The sequence below is a fragment of the Schistocerca americana genome, chromosome 3 (assembly GCF_021461395.2).
Source record: "Schistocerca americana isolate TAMUIC-IGC-003095 chromosome 3, iqSchAmer2.1, whole genome shotgun sequence".
Lineage (NCBI taxonomy): Eukaryota > Metazoa > Arthropoda > Insecta > Orthoptera > Acrididae > Schistocerca > Schistocerca americana.
This window is the reverse complement of record NC_060121.1, coordinates 331,948,717-331,970,419: the sequence shown is the minus strand read 5'-3', so window position 1 is coordinate 331,970,419 and position 21,703 is coordinate 331,948,717. Positions and strand designations below refer to the sequence as shown.

At 43.0% G+C, this 21,703-nt stretch overlaps 1 protein-coding gene across 1 annotated transcript in view; it reads left to right on the top strand.

Annotated features, from left to right (window-relative positions):
* Positions 1 to 217: 217 nt before the first annotated feature.
* Positions 218 to 21,703, top strand: part of LOC124606066 — a gene marked incomplete at its 5' end in the record, with an annotated part of 619,082 nt that continues 597,596 nt past the window's right edge. Inside the window, one exon of the mRNA XM_047138029.1 lies at positions 218 to 376. Coding sequence (XP_046993985.1) covers positions 218 to 376 — 159 coding nt within the window. The remainder of the gene's footprint in view (positions 377 to 21,703) is intronic.

Below are 21,703 nucleotides of genomic sequence, written 5' to 3'. Positions count from 1 at the left end.
GCAGAGCGCCGGTTTTTTTTTTTTTTTTTTTTTTTTTTTTTTTTTTTTACTTTTTTTCCCCTCCGCCACCGCGTAATCCGTGCACCGAGTCGGGGACAGCAGGTGCGCGCGCGTGCGGCGGCCCCTGTGGTGGGGGAAGCGGCCCGCGTGGAGGGGGAAGCGCCGGCCGGCGCGCGCCGCGGCTCAGTCTGGGTCAGTAGGCTGAGCCCGACACGTCTGGTTGCGGAGTGTGCAGCCAGCCAGCTGTCCGTGTGTGCGTGCGCGCGCCGCGTGTCCCGAGTCACGGCGGCGGCCGCTCCGCCACGCCTCGTCTCACCTCGCCACGCCACCTGCTGACCGACGACTTCGAAGCCGAAACTTTCCGCCACTGATTGAGGTAGGTGGCTCCAGAGCAGCGGCGAGTCAGCGAGCAATATGCGAACCTCCATCTCTGACGTCTGCGGCGTTACTGTCAGCTGTGTCGTCAGTTCGGTGTGATCCCAATATTATTGCTGCTATGGACCTAGTAGATGTTAAACATAGGTGGTGTACAGCAAAATTTTTCATCCCCGTTTTCGGATAGGCATATACTGTTGGTGATGGATGACGCGAAGTTTCGTATTAGAGCTGCCGTCCGCCTGATAAGGGGTGGACAAGATTTTAATAGGCATGGTCCTGTTGCATTTGATGAGCGTATTTATTCGTCCAGACTAGCGTCTCTTTCTCTTCTATTATAATAGGTACGGCACTATTTACTTTCAGACAATCAAAGCAGTGTGAAAGTAAATGTTACTTTTAAGTGCCAGAGGAGGTCGTTTGAATCAAATGGAAATTAAATTACAAATATTTATAATCTGGTTGTTATGTGCACATATGAAGAGTTTGAAGCCGAACATAACGTCGTTCGTGAAGTACTAATGTTGCAATAGTTTCCCTGTCTTCGTCTGTCAGAAACTGTAGCTATAGTGGGGAGAAGTTCCGCCTTATACTGTACACAATTCATCTATTTTCTTTTGCCATGTGTTTTCTTTATATCACCTGTGCGTGGTGTAACACCTAGTCATTCGTTCATCAAATGACAGTCGTAACTGTGTGATTATGACCGCAACCAGTCACTTTGTGTGGTAGATTACGATCGTAGAACTTATGCGTACGTCACGGTTACAATAGGAGTGTCTTTGACTTTTTAAAAAAAGTGTGAATTAGATTTACACACCACACAGCCACACAGTTTCCGCCACTCTCTCCACGTTGCCAACTGCAGAGAGGTCGTATTGTGCGGTATACACTGCTCTAAAACTTCAAAACTTACAAGTACAAGGGGATAATTCAAGAACACTCAGTGCAAAATTTCCCTGCGCGAACATTCCAAAACAGTCGCCCGACAACACTGCGTATGTTATTTTATTTTCCGTTTGTTTATTTGTGGCTCAGTTTCAATAGTATTTTAATTTTCTGAACTAATTAGTAAGGAAGGAATTTGGATAATCAATAATATAGCATAGAATGCTATCCAAATATACAGTGATTTTGTTCTTTAAAAAGGCTACGTTTCAGATTCGTTCCCTCGTTGGCTAGGCAATATCGTTAGACGTGGTAGCTTCCAAGAAGGTATCTAACGTGTTTACACACATCGTTTAGCAATAAGTTGGTTCTGGTACTGTTTTATTGTCAGTTTACGTCACTACCAAGCGAGCCGATCGCATCTGTTTCTCAAATGTATCTATGAAGATGTTGGTCGTACATCGCGCGGTCGTTGCCGCATCCCATTGCAGTATTATCTGTGAGCTTCCATGTGCTTACTGTAGTTTGTTATAGTTTAGTTCAACACGTATTCGGCGCTAGTTTTACAGTACCACGTGCAGAGACTTAATTCTTCAGCATTCTATACCTTAACAATTTTCCCTTTAATCTCTTCACGGCTCTTTACAATTCTGTGAATGCTTCCCTCGCTATTGACATCTTTGAATGCACCCATTTGCGTCATTGCTCAAGGTCGCTGTAGTCACGTTGTATTGGGGAGCCCGCTTTAAATTCAGCGTTCGGCAAAGCGTAACAGAACGATAGTGTTTGTGACACTTGTGCGCAGATGGAATGAGTTGACATTTCTGCAGAGCCCAAGACACATAAAGTAGTTTTTGTCTTCAAATTCGTTGGATTCGCCAACTCTCACCCAGTCACCTTCCAGCTTAACCTAGACCTTGTGCTAAGCTACAGATCAGTCTCTCACAACAGTCAGCTTCACATTCGTTGGTTTCGCAAACTCGCAACCAAACCGTCACATTCAAAACCCACTAGTTTTTTCAACGTTTCATCGTACATTAAACTAATTCCTAGCAACGCATGTGGACTGCAGAAAGCTGCACTCTACCGCTAGAAAGGACACCGTTTCTTAATGTGGCCGTATGTTACCTGTGAGAAGCTGCTCATTCCAAGAGTTCCACGCACCGCAGAACTGTATCCAAGAAGTTTGCCCGCGCTAGTGTGCTAACCTCGAAGAATCGGCTGCGGATAACAAGCGTGTAGAAATAAGTTCACTGCTGATTAGTGTGTCTTCCAAGTTCTTGGGCGTCACGGACATTAATAGGTTTTATTGCGCTTTGTGAGTAAAAGAGGGCGTTAACCTTATTCCAGTTACTGGCGTGTAAATAAAAGAACGTTGTAGAACAGGGACTAAATCAATGAGGCAGTGCAGTTAAGAGAGACATTCGGAAGGATGGACTTCGGACTCTATTACATTTGTATTAATAACATCATTATTAATTATACTGTGCTTGATTAATCCTTACCTTCGCTCCCTCCGGCCTTCCTGATTTCCGTAGTTTTCTAACTATACCGGTATGGTTCCTTCAACAAGACGAGACGGCCGACCATCTGTCCTATACACATAAAAAACATAACATTGTATAATGATAGCTCCTGTCTCTTTGTGAGATCATCCCTAGATGAATAAATAAATCATACAATACTGTAGAACTTCTTTGCTTGCTGTTTCATGAAGAATTATCGTTGTTATGTAAGTGAAATCTTCTATTACCGTAATATTTACAGGTGATAGTTATTAAGCAAAACCGCCTAATAACAAGTTTCCTAGACTCACACCTGCGTTTGGTGTCTAGCGGGTTGATCAGTTTCATTTACCGCTGCTTCTAAATAAACCGCATAGCAGTAATAATCTTTGACTGAGCTATCACATGTAGGTTCGTCATTTGTACTACGGTTCACTCTTTCATCCCTAGACGATAACGTCTAGATCTCCGAAGATAATTTTATCTCAGAGAACATAATTCAGAAACAAGACAGTAACCTCGACACATGAGGTCTTAGATGTTTTTCCTGTGAGTGTTCTTTCACGAAAGAGGCAGAATATTTGAAAATAATGATTTGCTTTGCAACATATGAACATAAGTCTACACCGTGCATTAATAAGAACATGAGTACATGGCACAATTTTCGTTAACTTTTTGACAATGGAAAAGTCCGATCCATTAATAAAGAAAATAATTGTATGAGAACGAAGTTTTTTGCGACGGCACTGTTGTAAACATTCTAGGCCTCCTTGCCGCGTCAGTTCAGGGTAAAACCTCAAGCTTTCGAGAATTACTTCCAACAATGTGTAGAGTCCTAGGAAGACGAGATATAAAACCTATTTTACGGGCTCCTATGAGAGTGCGGAAGCAATTATATGGGTTAATCCATCCGCGCCATTTCCGACCGCTGTGCCGAACATCAACGGCGTACTAAAAATGGAGAAATCGGCAGTTGTGCACAATCTCCCAAACACAAAATAGTGTTTGACGAAACAAACGTTTTGTCCCAGGCTCCTACATACTGGGGTTCTGTAATTAAATAGGCTGTAGAAATAATGTTTGAAAAGAACTTCAACCGTGACAGCGGATAATATTTGCGGTGCATGGAAGCGACCTCTCGATGAAGAGGAGGCAGAGATACATTCGTTGCAGTGTTTACGCTGCTACGGAAGTGGTGGCGGCACCAACGCAGACGATGGAGATAATCGTCGAAATCTCGAGGTTTTACGCTGAATCGACAGCAGCAAGACGTCCGAGAATGTTTTATGCATAAGAAAGTAGTTTTTGTTGTTATTTGATACCTAGAAAGAAAACAAAAAGCAGTGTATATTGTAAAAGGGAACGTAGTTTGATTTGTTACGTATGTATTTTCTTCCACCAATGAATGTCGAGCTTTTGAAATGTTTGTATGCCACTTTTCTTTTGAGCCATGTAGAACTTTCAGCATATAACCTCTAACAACATCAGTTATGAATTTTGTTTTGACCATGAACAAACTCTTATAATTGCTACTTCCATAATTCTGATACTATATTCAGATTTTTTTTCCGTCACGGATGGTATCTCAATCTCACGTTCAGCGTTGAGTACAGGGCTACGAACACACTTTTATTTCACTACGACCTTCCGTTGACGTCCGATCGGAATGGACATTAAGTTAATTTTTTTTTTTTAATTTATCTTGCCGTTGTTATATCGAACAACTTACGTTGGAAAGAACACACAGAAAATGTTGTGAGGAAGGTTGACCAAAGATGCGTTTTATTGGCAGGACACTTAAAAAATGTAACAGAACTACTAAAGAGACTGCCTCCACTACACTTGTTCGTCCTCTTTTAGAATACTGCTGCGCAGTTTGGGATCCTTACCAGGTAGGATTGACGGAATGTATCGAGAAATACAAAGGAGGACAGCCCTTTTTGTATTATCATGAAATATGGGAGGGACTGTCAATGAAATGGGGTGGGCATCATTAAAAGAAAGGCGTTTTTCGTTGCGGCGGAATCTTCTCACGAAATTTCGATCGCCAACTTTCTCCTCCGAATGTGAAAATACTTTTTTGACGCCGATCTACATAGGGAGAAACGGTCATCTTATCGTTTTTCCCGCGCGCTGTGCGAGGTTGGAATAACACAGAATTATTGTAGAGTTGGTTCGGTGCACTTAAATGTGATTTGCAGGGTATCCATGTAGACGTAGATAAGTAAAATTGCGTTTAACATGGAGGCAACGTAGACATGGGGCTACGCAACAGATCAGTCTCACCACAGCCTTGATTCCGCATTCACATTCGTTGGCTTCAACTCTCAACCAGATTGTCACCTTCAAACCTAATCCAGATATCTGACTACACTACAGTCAGCTCTGTCCCAAAAGCCAAGATTTAAAAGAATGATAGATGAGGTTGGCACCATACCGCTTTAGCCCTATATTGCTATTCAGACAGTAGTCCGTGCGTCGTCGTAGACTTTCACCCTCTACGGTAGATGCATTCTGTTTGTCTGCTTTCATGTCAAATATCTCCATTATTATTTCCCCAAGCTTTGCAAAACTGTCATGACAAGACAACAAGTAGAAATTTGTTAGCGCCTCTTTCGTTCGAAACTGAACACTAAATGCAACGTATTGTTGTGATTGAATTTTGGCTCACGCCCCACAACTCAAGGCTCTTCGCAACCCACTGCATGGACGCGTCGCTTTACCTTTGTGATGAAGTGGATATACGAACTTCTTGTGACGAGATATATTGAGATGGACGTAATGTTGTTTTATCATGTGTGCTTGGTTTTCAGAAAGATCTGATCCCTGAAACAAGAGGTCAAATGGTTTATCAACGATACCGTCGGAAGAGCGACCGGAAATAATGAACGATTTACTCTAACGTAACCTGTTGACTAGTTACAAGATGGCTGCAAACGGAGTGATCCGTAAGTTAAAATGCCTGAGCACGTGCGGTGCACAGATCTACGTCGCACTCGGAATAGTGCTCGAAGGTCGCGCACGTCCTATTGATTCTTCTCGGTGTGTCCTTGAACAAAACTCTCACCATTGGCGTTTCGTGTCTCTACCGGTTAAGTAACGGCTCATTTGCCAGTCGCAACTGTGCACGTCCCTTGGCGGGAGGAATCATGACTATCACTCCGAAGACTTCATCTGTCATATAGTCGGCGGCGGTGGTCTCGTAGATGATTACAGATGGCTGCGCTTCGCAGGAAGGAAGGAAGGAAGGAAGGAAGGAAGGAGCTACTGCTGTGCGTTACGTGTCAACACCCTGTCGCACGGTTCACAGGCGGCACCGCTCTTGGTATTTGCGTTGGAGAACGCGTCGCCTGTGGAATTCCGTTTCACACGCCGCGTTCCTCACGTGCCAGCTGTCTACACGCGCTTGACGGCTATCGGATGTGCTTATGTCGGAAGGACATTTGTTATTGTTTCAAATACGATAGTACACTTCCTGTTGTTTCACTTACGATAGTCGTTGTTAATGGTGAACTAGTTGAAGCATTCAAGTATCCGGTTTTCGTGTTTTTATTTCTAAGTTACTCAGGCACCCAAATAAGGTTTCCCGTAAAGGTATTTCCCTATAACGCTTCTGGTTGGTCATATTCATTTATTTATACACACACACATACATCCATCCATCCATCTGGGATCACATTGCAATGTATGGAATTTTTCATGATACTATGAAAATAAATATATTTATAAATATAAATAAAATCAGAATACGTAAGAATGCTTTAAGACGGCTAGGCAGGTGGTCGACCGTGGGTTTTGTGAAGGAACCGCCCTGGCATTTGCCTGTAGTGACTTAGGAAGACCACGGAAGACCCAAATCAGATTGGCTGGGCAGTGCTGAATATGAATTCATCACCTTCACAACTGCAGTGCCTCATTCGGTTGGTCCCTTTTGTACCAGTGTTCTTCGATAGAAACACTGTTTTAATTTTCATCTGTACACACATCAGCGAACCCGCTTATGACTTCGGAACCACGAACTTGCTGCTGTACCCCTTGTACATACTCCAGTTCCTTCGGAAAACTTGTCTCCAGATCTATAAGCGTGTCACTGTTCCTCGTACACACTTCAGTATCGACTCTGTAAATGCGGATTTGGCTTGCTATTTTTAGCTTCCACATTCAGTTTTCTAACGTACTTGAGTTGTGGTTGGACTGTCAAGTCTCTATTTGATTGTTAAAATGCTTGTTAATGTGGGGCCAGCCGCTGTGGCAGAGCGGTTCTAGGCGCTTCAGTCCGGAACCGCGCTGCTGCTACGGTAGCAGGTTCGAACCCTGCCTCGTTCATGGATGTGTGTGATGTCCTTAGGTTAGTTAGGTTTAAGTAGTTTCTATGGAACTGATGACCTCAGATGTTAAGTCCCATAATGCATAGAGCCATTTGGACCATTTGTTAATGTGGGTGAATTGGGGTCAGAGAAACGTAATAGTACTGGATCTACTTGAAAGTTCATTTAATTTACTTAAATGACGAAAATAACATGTAAATATGCAAGAATACTTAAAACCAAAAATATTTCGACGTATTATATTGGGCTGGCAACCTTACGGAAGGTGGTCTTTAGATTTCAAGTTTAAGATGTCGGCTGAGCTTAAAAACACAATTTTTGACCGATTTATACCACTAGTAATAACTTACAGCTGTGAGACAAGGGCATTGTGTTCATTTTTAGAAAACTGATAGCAGGTCAGAGATGAATGGATAGATTAGTGTTGATCTACACGAAGACAGAAAGAAATCAGTAGGTGTCAGACGTGTAGGAAAGGTCAGTGGCATTACGGAAGGGGTAAATATCTTTAAATAGCAATGAGGTCGTCATGTCGTTCGAAGAAAGGATGGTATATCGACAAAACAAATACTTAACTGGAGCCGAATTCACTAATAGACCGGGGGGGGGGGGGGGGGGGGGGGAAGACCACCGGAGAGATGGGACAGATTTACGAAAGACTACGGGAAGCTCAAGATCGACCGGAATGGAAGAACTGTTGGTATCGTACGTTACAAGCAGACTCAGAAGCCATCATTGAATTAACGATGATGGTATATAACCCAAAGCAGATTTTATTGAAGTGAAATACCGCCTAATGTAAGGCACCGTTTGATTATTTTCGTTTCATCGAAACATGTTTCAGCACGTTGTGCTACCTTCAGCTGATTTCTTTTTATTTGTTTTCTTCCTGAAACAGGCGGAAATTATTTCCAGTTTACGTAAGCAAACACGAAAAGTAAGAGGAGCTAAAACATCCAAAATATGATTAAAGTGATACATAAATGCTGGTACATATGTTGAATGGGCAAGCTCTAACTGCTTTGCGACAACTCTGTCCTGCATCACTGGCATCTTTATAAAATGCTATACCCACTTCCACTTTTAATGGAAAAGGCTCATACACGGTTAGTGATTGGTGACAAAATATTCACTAATTATGTGGTCAAGATTAAGAACGTCTTTATCCATTATTAAGAAAGTTCGAAGACGCTAATAATGACGTTTCACCGTGCTGAGGAAATCGGTACTGCTTATTTGCAAACATCACTCTTTCTTTTCTTTTCTTTTCTTTGAGTCTCTGGGAACCTGTATTTGATCGGCTCCACGGAATCAATTCTGACCTTACGTTTAACAAGACAGCGAAAATCGGTCTTAGAAATTAAATTTTTGTCTTCCACAAGTTGCGTCGGTTGTAGACATGGAGTGTGCGGCACGAAGGAGTATCACGCTTTCGGAATTGAACTCTCGTTGACTCGCCAATTGTCCTAAAGTTAAATGAGGCATCACGACTTACTTGCATAAGTTAGGTGCGTACTTGAGGGTCACTGAAATATAGTTAGTGATTCTCAGTTATTACAAATATTCGTATGAAATATTTATGTTCTACAAAGTTCTAACGGTATTTCGTTAATTTGTCTCGTACAGACACGTTCGCATAGTATTTAGCGCTATCGGGCCAGGAAAAAAATTGTACACAAACTTAGGAAATTTAATTTCATCTAGCTGGCCTTAGCTTCTCGGCCCAGCGTCCTATGACATGACTGTTAGGCCGCATTTAGAAGTAATTTTCATGAATAGGAGAGCAGTCTGCATTATAACTCAACATAGCGCTGTTAAGAAACTGGTAAAACTGATGCCATCCTTTGTGAAATCCTCTTTGGTTATGAACCGAGTGGCCGCGTCGACTTGAAACGGTTTAAGGAATTCCGTATTCATATCCAGGAAACTAGCTTGTGGCAGTCTCTGGCATGCTATTTCAAACTAACTCTATTTTGAACTGCGTCGGAGGATATCGTGATCTTGTCGTATACATGAAGGAAAATTTAATCCATTTTTCCGGCACGGATAGGTGCCTCAAGCGACTAATGAGTAAAATTTTACTCGTTTGATTGTATTATCATTTCTCACTCGAAATGAATGTTATCTTTTAACTGTAAACGTCTGTGATGAGTACGTGTAAAAAGTAATGTTCATGTTACTGAGAGTGCCACATAAAGTGAAAGGGCGATATCCAGCGCCGGCTGTTTGTGTTTCCTTCTTTAATATCATAAGTAGAAGCGTCACTTTCACATTGTTATCCCATTCTGCAGTGAATTACTGTCTGCCTTGTTACCTGCTCTGTTCTATAAATTTTAATTCAAGAGCGAATCAAATCAGTGACAAGAAATGGTGCACGGTATAGGGGCGAACGAATGACTTACAGCTGTATACATAAAATAAGAGTAATGTTTACAGTGCTGCTTATTAATCACGACGTAGCGTGTTGGGCAGGTCATGAGTCATCTGAACTCGTGCAGGCTTCTTAGAAGGTAGTTCTAAATGCTGCCAGCAGAACTTGTTATGTTGTTAGTCAAAACCACAAATGGAATAAGGGAGGCAATTGCATCGCTGCAGAAGCGGTACTGCTATAGTTGCCCGCGGCATCAAGTGAACAGCGCGAAGAGTAGTTAGGCGGGGAATTGCTGGCAATTGAGTAGGAGCGTTTTGTTCTCGGTACTCGCAGAAGGGCGAGGTCAGTAGTGACCTCCTACCTCCTACACGTTATGTAGTATTCATAGTTACGGGCAGTGACTGCTTCTGAATGTTCTCATTTTCGTAGCTTCTCTCTTCTCCCCCCCACCCCCTTCGTGACAAAAATGAAAACTGAAGTGATTGAGGAATGCAGGAATAACGACAAAATGGATTGCTACGCCTTCATTTGTTTTCGTCTGTATTGTTTCCAGTGCTCGGTAAAGTGAAATGTCATAGCTCTGTGCGCTATATTCCTCCGTGGCTTACATTTCTCTATGAACGGTGTCAGGGACGAAACAAACATAACTCCTAAATCAGTCTGCAATATTTTATACGTCAGTGTCATACTTAATCGTTAAATTGCATTACTTAGTATTCCACAGATACCAAGGAACGGATGGTTGTTTCTGGGATGTGGAGAGAAGTCAAAGACTGACATTTTAGTCACTATAGTGAAATGACATAACATTATGAAATATTGATGCATTACAGTGCTAATTATACTTATGAAAATCTGAAACGAATTTAACAGTTTATGTGAACATACTCTACAGTGCGGTAGAGTTGAGCTGCAGAAAATTCTTTAATTCAGCCGTAAACTCCACATTTGATATTCTCTGGTATTTTATTGAATACATGTGTACTCATGTCTTCCATTTCTTTCTGTACTAATGTTAACTACGTGAAGCGTTTGCAGAGGTAGTTTTTGATACTACAGTTACATTCGTGCTTTTCAGTATATTTTGAGAAAATTGAAATATTGGTCACTTACAAAGAAGACTAATAATCAGTGTGCATGATGTGAAACGGTCATCAAAATACAAAGTTTTTTGAAGAAGTCTCTGCAGGGTCTTCGAGAATGAACGCAAAAAACAAATTCTTGTTGCATGCTCCTGTATAGTGAAAAGTCGTTCCCTGTAAGTTGAGTTTGCCCATATAATGATTCCGTAACTGATTAGTGAATGCAGAATAAACTATGAACAGTTTTTTCAGAGTCCACTACCAGTCACAAATTATTCTTGGCTTACTTAAATTATTTAATAAAGCAACAAGTATCGCGGTACAAACCTCAACAGACTACAACGGCAATTTAAAAAACATAGTGTTATTGAAGATGTTCTTCACAATCTTGGCTTGTGTTGTAAAGAACAACTTCAGTGTTAGTATAATCTTTCGTTAAATGTTTTTTTGTATTGCCATTGTAGCCTGAAGAGGTCTGTACCTCGAAACTTCTTGTTTTATTAAATAATTTAAGTACTGTAAGTCAACAAAAATTTGTCTGGTAGCGGTCTATGTAAAACCTCGATACTTTTTAAAGTCATGGTCCATAAACAGTCAATATGGCTTTAAATTGTGGAATAAACTAGTTTCTTCCTTTTTTAAATCACCTATAACATTAATCGTGTGTACTGATAACGTAGTGGAAGCAAGGGGCTTCATTAATTCTAGGCTGTGATTTACAAAAAATTAAAAATTCTACTTCTTATACTTCATTATTCGAGAAACCTGTTTTTATAGCTTGTGCAGTTCTTTGAGAAGCACTGAACTACATCTACTCAGTCTTGTCAGAATGCTGCCTTTTTCAGGAAGAGAACTGATACTGACCTTTATTTCTGCGCTTGTCCCATCTGCTAAAAGGAAAAAAAATGAAGTCCTCTGATACTGCAAGTGGAAGTTAGTTTATGAATATCGGAAAAAATAGAGGACCACAAAATCGAACCTTGTGGTTCCGAACCTTGTGCCTAGTGTTACGTGATTCAAATGAAACTGATACACATTGATTTCTGTCTGATCTTACACAACGCAGGCGTTAGACCGTAGAACGTGATGGAGGCTGTGTAAAGGAATAGTAAATGCAGAAGAAATGTTGACTGATACTGTCAGCAAATTCTAATTGTTGAGAATAAATACGTTCTGAGAAGAACCTTGTCGGGCATTATTAATTGAACGAATCTCTTGCGAGGACCATGAAAATATTCTGAAGAGCCAAGAGAGAGGTCCACTGGTCTTGTCAGAATCAGTACTGCAATTGCCGAAACTTCTGAGATAGGTCAAATTCGTGATCAGGGTATGACCTTGATTCTACAGGCACAATACCCATCTGAAGTTCGGTTATCAGATAATTTTATCGCGTATCTTTTTTAGCAGAGAACTCGCTTATCTTGAATAAACTGGTCTTGGTGGGAACCAGCGTAAATTCTGCAAACACCTCTTACGTGAAATCTTAAATCTGGCTCTTCGTACGGTACAGTCAGAAGCATGCACAAGGATGGCTTGTGTAGAGTCGCTGTTATTATTGACTTTGGAAATGCTTAGGTTCATTGTCGCACGAAAGCCTGTTACATAAAATACTTTTCCCCGTTTAACTAGACTGAGCGCTTCTGTGTGAACTAAATTATATGCCAGATTACGAGGCATTCATAAATGCTCAGGGACTCTAATAGGGGCATTTTCATAATTTTGTCGGTTAATGATCTAAGAATTCAGAAATATCTCACAGTCCAGACTGTCACAAAAATTGTAGTGACAGTTACTCTTACCTCCACAGATCAGGCGTCAGAGACTCCCCAAACTGTTCGTGCAACTCTACACCAGAAAGTGATTTAAACCACCCATTCTTGTCGTGTTAGTGGTATCGAGATCAGAAAGTCACGTTGTGCAAAAGACTTAAGTAAGTTGAAACACAACTAACGATAAACACTGGCAGTTACTTCTAAATGAAGAAAAACGTAATACCGTCCTCTTCGTGAATCTTACAAACCTCGTAGTCGACTTAATGGGACCCACTCTGAACGGAAGATTTGGAATTAAAATCCATTAAAAACTGAGCACAATATCGTATTGAAAAAAGTTGGGGAAGAAATTTGACGTATTCCTTTTTAAAAGAACCATCCTACCATCGTCTGAAGAGATTTATGAAACCCATGGGAAACTTCTTTATGCGTCAGAACTACGTACAGATCCGCGGAGATCAGAAGGCAGGGGGGGGGGGGGGGGGTTCACAGTGGAGTTCATGGGTAACGCAAATCTCAGGCTCTGTGGCTTTAATGGGGCCTTGGAGTCGACGTTTTTAAACTGCAGGACTCATTAGTGACTGGATAAGTCATTTGAAATGTCTGAGGCAGACAAGAGCGTAAAACCTTAAATGCGTGCATAGTAAAGCACCGTGTCGTTCAAATAAACTTTCGCTTTGACGACAGCTTTATTTTAATTATACTTAGGAAGAGCAGTGTTTTTGATGATTCGACGTGCAGTATACCACATTTTAATAAGAAGCGCTTCCATTACACACACTTGCCCCGGTACCTCCACAGGTCAGGCGTCAGAGACTCCCCAACCTGTTCGTGCAACTCCACACCAGACAGTGATTTAAACCACTCATTCTTGTCGTGTTAGTGGTATCGAGATCAGTAAGTCACGCTGTGCAAAAGACTAAGTAAGCTGAAACACCAATTACCCACTGATCCTCCAGAATCGTCGCACCAGAAAATGCAAGGCTTTACAGAATCATCGTTAAATTTCTAGGAGGTATTAACACGTACATTTGTTTATTCTCTTTGAGAGCTTCTGCGTCGTGGACTTTTTTCAGGCAATAGCCCCATATCTTTACCTTGTTTAATCTTCATCCTATGAAATACATATAGAACTTGAAGATCAGGTGACTATCACTTAAGAATAGATGAGTGGATTTGTATTTTGCGTGAGTAATATAAGACAGGGTGTATCAAAAAGAATCATGTTATTTGGCATGTCTATATTTCTGAAACTAATAAACATATACAATGAATTTTGTTTTTTGATGAATAGGAAACTCAAAGATTTTTTCATCTCTTTTCATAGGCGTTCTACACGCCCTCCTTGAGACGTACGGCATATGTCAGTGCGGTATTCAAATTGTTCCCATACTGCAGCGAGCGTGTCTTTTAAATGGAATGTTGCCTCACCACTAAACACAAAGAGAGAAAGAAAACTGTCATCCATCTTTCCAAGAACGAAATTACAGAACTTCACACGTTGTTCGTCACGTTCACGAAGAACGAGCGGTAGCTGCATTTTGTATGGTTTCATGTGTAAACATCGACGCCACTCACGCCAGACGAACATCCGGAGCATGTTGAGCTGGCGACCTGCATGGCGAACTCCTTGTGAAAATATGGCGGATGCGTTCGACGTGGACTCTCGGGGACGGCTCGGCGATTTGCCTTTACGCAAACAACCTCTTTCTCGGAATTGTTCATGCCATCGTCTAAAGCTCTGTGCTGTTGGAGGATCCACACCATACATAGTACGAAAATCACGCTGAACAGTTATTACTGCCCCGCACTGCGCAGAACGTAGAGCATAAAACAGTTTCTGTTGTCCCAACACCATTTTTACTAGCACTCAAGTGGGCGCACATAGCTGCTACCTAGCGGGAACCATTCAGAACTATAGAGTTTGCTCTTTCTAACAGTACGTTGTTCACGCACATATCTCAAATAACATTATACTTATGATTTTTTAGAAACCGGATGATTCTTTTTGATACAACCTGTATAATTGTTGTAGTAGCAGTAGTCAGTTATTCTTCTCCTCTAAGAGGTTCTTGTAAGTTATGTAACTGGTTCCCCCTTTCCGCACGTTGCATTGTCTCCCCCCCCCCCCCCCCCCCACAATCCCTCTCTACCCCCACCGCCCTTCCAATATCACGAGTACTAATATGATTGATGCATGAACAGAACATTGAATCACCAACTTTTCAACAAATGTTCTACGAATGCCCATTTGGTCACATGGCATATATCCAAGCTGTAGTCAAATTCGTTCCGTCTGTTACTTAGCTACATCGTGTGAATTGTCATCACAGCAGCATTTATGCGATCTCTGAGCTCTTGGCAGTCGGGGGTCCTTTAACCTTGGGCTAATCCCGTTCATGCGCCAGGATTTCATGAGAATTTTGTGTTCCTCACCCTCCTCCACATCGTGGCTATTAACCTTTCCAGATAAATGGAACGTTGTATCCTCGCTAAATATCAGCTTTGATGCGAAATGTTCATCCTGAATTGCACAGAAATCATGTAGATATACATGAAGTGAAGTGCTTCTTGCATTTTGATGCAAAACTGAAGTCGCGTCGGCCATAATGTTCCGGTTGTAATTGTTACACAAACTATCGACGGTACGGTCTGAAATGTAACTGCCGTCACAAAATCTTCTACATAATTTGCTGCGAGATTCAAATTTCGTGGCTTCCGTGCACCGTTTTTTTTTTTTTTTCTTCTGCGACGAAACTTTCCCTCATCTTCTGCACGGTTGCATCTGCCACTCTTGGTCGACCGTTACTTTTCTGTTTACAGAGGCAACCAAAGTTCGTAAATTGCCGACACCAACGCACAATGCTCTGTTTACATGGGGTTTCTGTTCCATAATTCCTTCCAAATTCACGCTGAATTCTTTATAACAGATGCTTTGTTTTCATTTTGCTAGGGCTCTGCAGTATTAACGCCAACTGGTGGGCACAATGCAAACTCGGTGAGTTTAAGGTTCTATTCATGTATTAATCATATTAGATTGGTGCGTAAGTTCGTAGCGTTCTTGCTTTGGATGTTAGTATTCCGGTCGCTGTGGGTTTATTTGTCAATTGTCATCTTTTATTTTCAGTTCACTGCTGCTAATTGAGTTTATATTTTGTCATTTGGTGATAGTGACTGGAGAAGTGGACGGTAGGAAACGGAGTGCCCAATGTAGAAATAGGAACATTTCCAACATATTCGTCTATTTGACTACAATAGAGGGGTGACAGCAACGGAGACAGCCAGAAACGTTTGCACCACCTCTGGATATAATGCCATTGGATAGAGCACGGCAAGAAAGTGATTTTTTCGTTTCAAGGAGTATAGTTTTGAAATTAGTGACTCAGCACGTTCGGGAAGACCTTCGGGGTTTGAAGAAGATCGTTTAAACGCATTAATTCACAATGATCCTCGTCACTGTGGACTGTGATCATTCCACCAACGCGCAACATTCGCATGCGACGCGGAAGGTTCAAAAATCGTGTGTGTGTGTGTGTGTGTGTGTGTGTGTGTGTGTGTGTGTGTGTGTGTACCGCATGCTGTAAGCCAGCATCACAAAATTCAGCGGGTGGCCTTATGTGCATCTCTTCTTGCTCGTTATTAGTTGGCTCGAGAGCAACACCGACCGTTCCTGTCGTCACTGGTGACGAGAAGTGGTTTCTTTACGCTAACATCACGAAGAGAATGGAATGCTTGAGCCCAGACAAAGCAGCAATTCCTCGTACAAAGACCTGTACGCATCCACAAAAGATAATGTTATGGATCTGGTGGGACAACGACGGTGTGGCGCACTACGAATTGCTCCCTCGAGGTATAACCATCAGTGCTGACATTTATTGCCAACAACTGAGACGTCTTACAGACACAGTCCAAGAACAACAATCAGCAAGACTGCGTGATGTGATGCTACTACACGGTAACGCCCTCCCGCATTCTGCTATACTGACAAGAAACACTGTACAGGAGTTGGGTTGGGAAGTCATTCCGCATCCACGTTATTCACCTGCTCTTGCGCCGTCAGATTTTTACCTTTTCCGCTCTGTCGAACAGCCGTCAAGGAACCTGCTTTGCGGATGAAAATGCGCTCCGAACATGGCTCAATGAGTTCTTCGCCTCAAAACCACGTGGTTTCTATAGTCGTGAAGTCGAAAAGTTACTCCAGCGGCAGCAGACTGTTGCAAACAGTAAAGGACAATATACAGGGTGATTCAAAAAGAATACCACAACTTTAGGAATTTAAAACTCTGCAACGACAAAAGGCAGAGCTAAGCACGATCTGTCGGCGAATTAAGGGAGCTATAAAGTTTCATTTAGTTGTACATTTGTTCGCTTGAGGCGCTGTTGACTAGGCGTCAGCGTCAGTTGATGCTAAGATGGCGACCGCTCAACAGAAAGCTTTTTGTGTTATTGAGTACGGCAGAAGTGAATCGACGACAGTTGTTCAGCGTGCATTTCGAACGAAGTATGGTGTTAAACCTCCTGATGGGTGGTGTATTAAACGTTGGTATAAACAGTTTACAGAGAATGGGTGTTTGTGCAAAGGGAAAAGTTCTGGACGGCCGAGAACGAGTGATGAAAATGTAGCACGCATCCAGCAAGCATTTGTTCGCAGCCCAGGAAAATCAACTCGCAGAGCTAGCAGAGAGCTGCAAATTCCACAATCAACTGTATGGAGAGTCCTACGAAAAAGGTTAGTTACGAAACCTTATCGTCTGAAATTGGTTCAAGCACTGTCTGCAGCTGATAAGATTAAAAGAATCGGTTTCTGTGATTTTATCCTTGCTCAAATGGAAACAGATGAATCTTTCGTTTCAAAGATTGTGTTTAGTGATGAAGCAACTTTCCACACTAACGGGAAAGTCCACCGTCACAATGTCTGTATATGGGGCACTGAGAATCCGCGGGAAACAACTCAGTATGAACGTGACTCGCCTAAGGTGAACGTTTTCTGTGCCATTTCAGCCAATAAAGTTTTTGGTCCCTTTTTCTTCGAAGGTGCTACTGTAACTGGACTACAGTATCTGGAGATGTTAGAGAATTGGCTGTTCCCTCAGCTCGAACAAGAAGCACAACAATTCATATTTCAGCAGGATGGAGCGCCACCACATTGGCACTTATCTGTCTGTAACTACCTGAACGTCAACTACCCGAGGCGATGGATCGGCCGCCAGGCAGCCCGTGACAGAGCACTTCATCACTGGCCTCCAAGAAGCCCTGATCTTACCCCCTGCGATTTTTTCTTATGGGGGTATGTTAAGGATATGGTGTTTCGGCCACCTCTCCCAGCCACCATTGATGATTTGAAACGAGAAATAACAGCAGCTATCCAAACTGTTACGCCTGATATGCTACAGAGAGTGTGGAACGAGTTGGAGTATCAGGTTGATATTGCTCGAGTGTCTGGAGGGGGCCATATTGAACATCTCTGAACTTGTTTTTGGGTGAAAAAAACCTTTTTAAATACTCTTTGTAATGATGTATAACAGAAGGTTATATTATGTTCCTTTTATTAAATACACATTTTTAAAGTTGTGGTATTCTTTTTGAATCACCCTGTATTATTATATGTATATATGAGGTGTTTATTAAACTTAAGCAAAAACCTTACGAAGTTACGTACCAACCCAACATTTGTACATGTAATGCTTTGGGAAATATAGGGCTTTGAGAACGAAAGCATCATTGATATTAGCGCTGTATAATTATGACAGACTCAGTGAGGCTGTTCATCTCGATATCAGAGTCACGTGGTCGGATCCTCTGTTACCAACTGTGCAGACTCCGCGGTCGACTGTGTTTGAAGGCGCACTGCCGACGCTCAAGGTCACTCGCCTTTTCACTTGCTCCGTTCCTGGGAGTCGGCCAGGCCAGCCGCATGCCTGCAGATAACGGAATTGCCAGCCAGTATCTTCCATCTGGATCGGCGTCTACAGAGAGGGCTGGGAACAGAATCACTGTGTGACGTGGCCAGCTGCAACAAACACGCACCGCCGGTACGGCCGGCCCACTGGCAATGAGAAACCTTTTTTGGGGGTGGACGGCGCGCACAGAAAATTACTACGCGGGATCTCGGGCCGATTACGCTGCCGTAACCTCGGCTTTTCCCGCTCCGCACGTGCCAAATATGCAGCCAGCGCGAGTACAACGCGCACTGTTGTCCACGAAACACTGGAGCGACGCGCCGGACACGCCACGTCTGGTGCCCCGTCGCCCCTTATTCGGGTTTTCTGCGTACTGTGAGATCGGCGCCAGACCGCGTACACGCCGATATTTAAGGCTCAGTGGGCTGCATTACGACCTGAGTTTGCAAAGCTACTCAGAAGTAATTGGAAGAGGAGGCGGATTCTTATTTGGAGAGACCAATTTTATGCGCAACACAATCGTCTTTCCGTCCTAACAAGGATAACACGATCGTATACAACCTCTAGCCCTCGCTGCAATCAAAGCAATCACGAATGCAATATACTTCTACACTACACAAAGCGTAAATGCTTCCTTCTGGAGACGCCTACCAATTCGTGACGTTACATGTCGAGCGCTACGGATGTTTAATTTTGATACCTACCATAGTAATCGCATAATTCTATGTATTCCTGCTTTATACAATACTGGCCATTAAAATTGCTACACCAAGAACAAATGCAGATGATAAACGGGTATTCATTGGACAAATACATTATACTAGAACTGACATGTGATTACATTTTCACGCAATTTGGGTGCATACATCCTGAGAAATCAGTACTCAGAACAACCACCTCTGGCCATAATAACGGCCTTGATACGCCTGGGCATTGATTCAAACAGAGCTTGGATGGCGTGTACAGGTACAACTGCCCACGCAGCTTCAACACGATACCACAGTTCATCAGGAGTAGTGACTGGCGTATTGTGACGAGCCAGTTGCTCGGCCACCATTCACCAGACGTTTTCATTTAGTGAGGGATCTGGAGAATGTGCTGGCCAGGGCAGCAGTCGAACATTTTCTGTATCCAGAAAGGCCCGTGCAGGGCCTGCAACATGCGGTCGTGCATTTTCCTGATGAAATGTAGGGTTTCGCAGGGATCGAATGAAGGATGGAGCCACGGGTCGAAACACATCTGAAATGTAGCGTCCACTGTTCAAAATGCCGTCAACGCGAACAAGAGGTGACAGACGTGTAGCCAATGGCACCCCACACCATCACGCCGGGTGATACGCCAGTATGGCGATGACGAATACACGCTTCCAATGCGCTTTCACAGCGATGTCGCCAAACACGGATGCGACCGTCATGATGCTGTAAACAGAACCTGGATTCATCCGAAAAAATGTTTTGCCATTCGTGCACCCAGGTTCGTCGTCTAGTACACCATCGCAGGCGCTGCTGTCTGTGATGCAGCGTCAAGGGTAAACGCAGCCATGGTCTCCGAGCTGATAGTCCATGCTGCTGCAAACGTCGTCGAACTGTTCGTGCAGATGGTTGTTGTCTTGCAAACGTCCCCATCTGTTGACTCAGGGATCGAGACGAGGCTGCACGATCCGTTACAGCCATGGGATGAGGTGCCTGTCATCTCGACTGCTAGTGATACGAGGCCGTTGGGGGTCCAGCACGGCGTTCCGTATTACCCTCCTGAACCCACAGATTCCGTATTCTGCTGACAGTCATTGGATCTCGACCAACGCGAGCAGCAATGTCGCGATACGATAAACCGCAATCGCGATAGGCTACAATCCGACCATTATCAAAGTCGGAAACGTGATGGTGCTCATTTCTCCTCCTTACACGAGGCATCACAACAACGTTTCACCAGGCAAAGCCGGTCAACTGCTGTTTGTGTAAGAGAAATCGGTTGGAAACGTTCCTCATGTCAGCACATTGTAGGTGTCGCCACCGGCGCCAACCTCGTGTGAATGCTCTGAAAAGCTAATCATTTGCATATCACCCAATCTTCTTCCTGTCGGTTAAATTTCGCGTCTGTAGCACGTCATCTTCGTGTTGTGGCAATTTTAATGGCCAGTAGTGTAGATAATCAAGTACTTTTTCACTCTAGAAGTATAATGACCGATGTCTCCTGACACAAATGTTCGAGATTTGTTGTACAGTGTGTTTCCAAAAGAATTGCCAGATTTAAAAATTCCATATTTATTGATTAAAAAAGTTCAAATGTGTGTGAAATCCTATGGGACTTAACTGCTAAGTTCATTAGTCCCTAAGCTTACACACTACTTAACCTAAATTATCCTAAGGATCACACACACACACACACACACACACACACACACACACACACACACACACACACACACACATCCCCGAGGGAGGACTCGAACCCCCGCCGGGACCAGCCGCACCGTCCATGACAGCAGCGCTTTACACCGCTCGGCTAATCCCGCGCGGCATGTATTGATAAAAACATTAGAAACATGGGACGAATTGCAAAACAAGTCAACAAGTGGCCACGAAAGCCTTGACAATTTTGAAAAATACAAAATCTTAAAATTTAGCTATGCTACTACACTCAGTGAATTAGCCGGCAGTAGCACGAACAACGTCTAGACGATAGATAAATTCCTCATAAGGTTTACACAGTGTATCTGCTTTTACTGAAATTATGACGGCCGTTACACTGTTCTTCGCTTCTGCTATGTTACGAGGTAAAGGGGGAGATGAACACACTTCCCTGCACTTATCCCCACAAGAAAACATCTCGTGCGGCCATATCTGGCGATCGTGGAGACCAAGAATGCAGGATCGTGTCTCGAGGTCCCGTGCGCCCTATCCAACGTTGAGGCAGTGTGTCATTGAGAAACTGACGTACGTTGTTGTGCCAGTGTGGGGGATTCCATGCTGCTGGAAAATGAGGTCATTGTAGTCCTCCTGAAGTCCCCCCCCCCCCCCCCCCCAACAAAAAAAAATTATGCAGCATTTGAAGATAGCTCACTTGAGTCGCCGTCTTTTCCTAAAAAAAAGAAGGGGCCACCAGTTTCATGAGAAATGGCACAAAAAAGTTCTCTTTAGGTGAGTTTCTTTCGTGCTTAATGATGTCATGAGGGTTCCAGAGTCCCCTTGTGCACACGTTATGTCGATTTACTTGATCGCTGACGTGAGAAGTTGCTTCATCACTGAAAATTAACCGTGTTAAAAATGTATCCTTTTCCATGTCCTCTAGCAAAACATTGTTGAAGTCGTCCCTTTTCCGTGTATCACCACGCGAAGAGCTTCTTCTAACTATAGCCTGTACGGTTTATAGACCAAACAACGCCTTCATACTCGCCACTCGCCAGACAGTCGTATGAAATATTGGCAGTTCTCAGCTTGCGCGGCGAGTAGATTTTCGTAGAGTCCGGTTAAACGATTGCC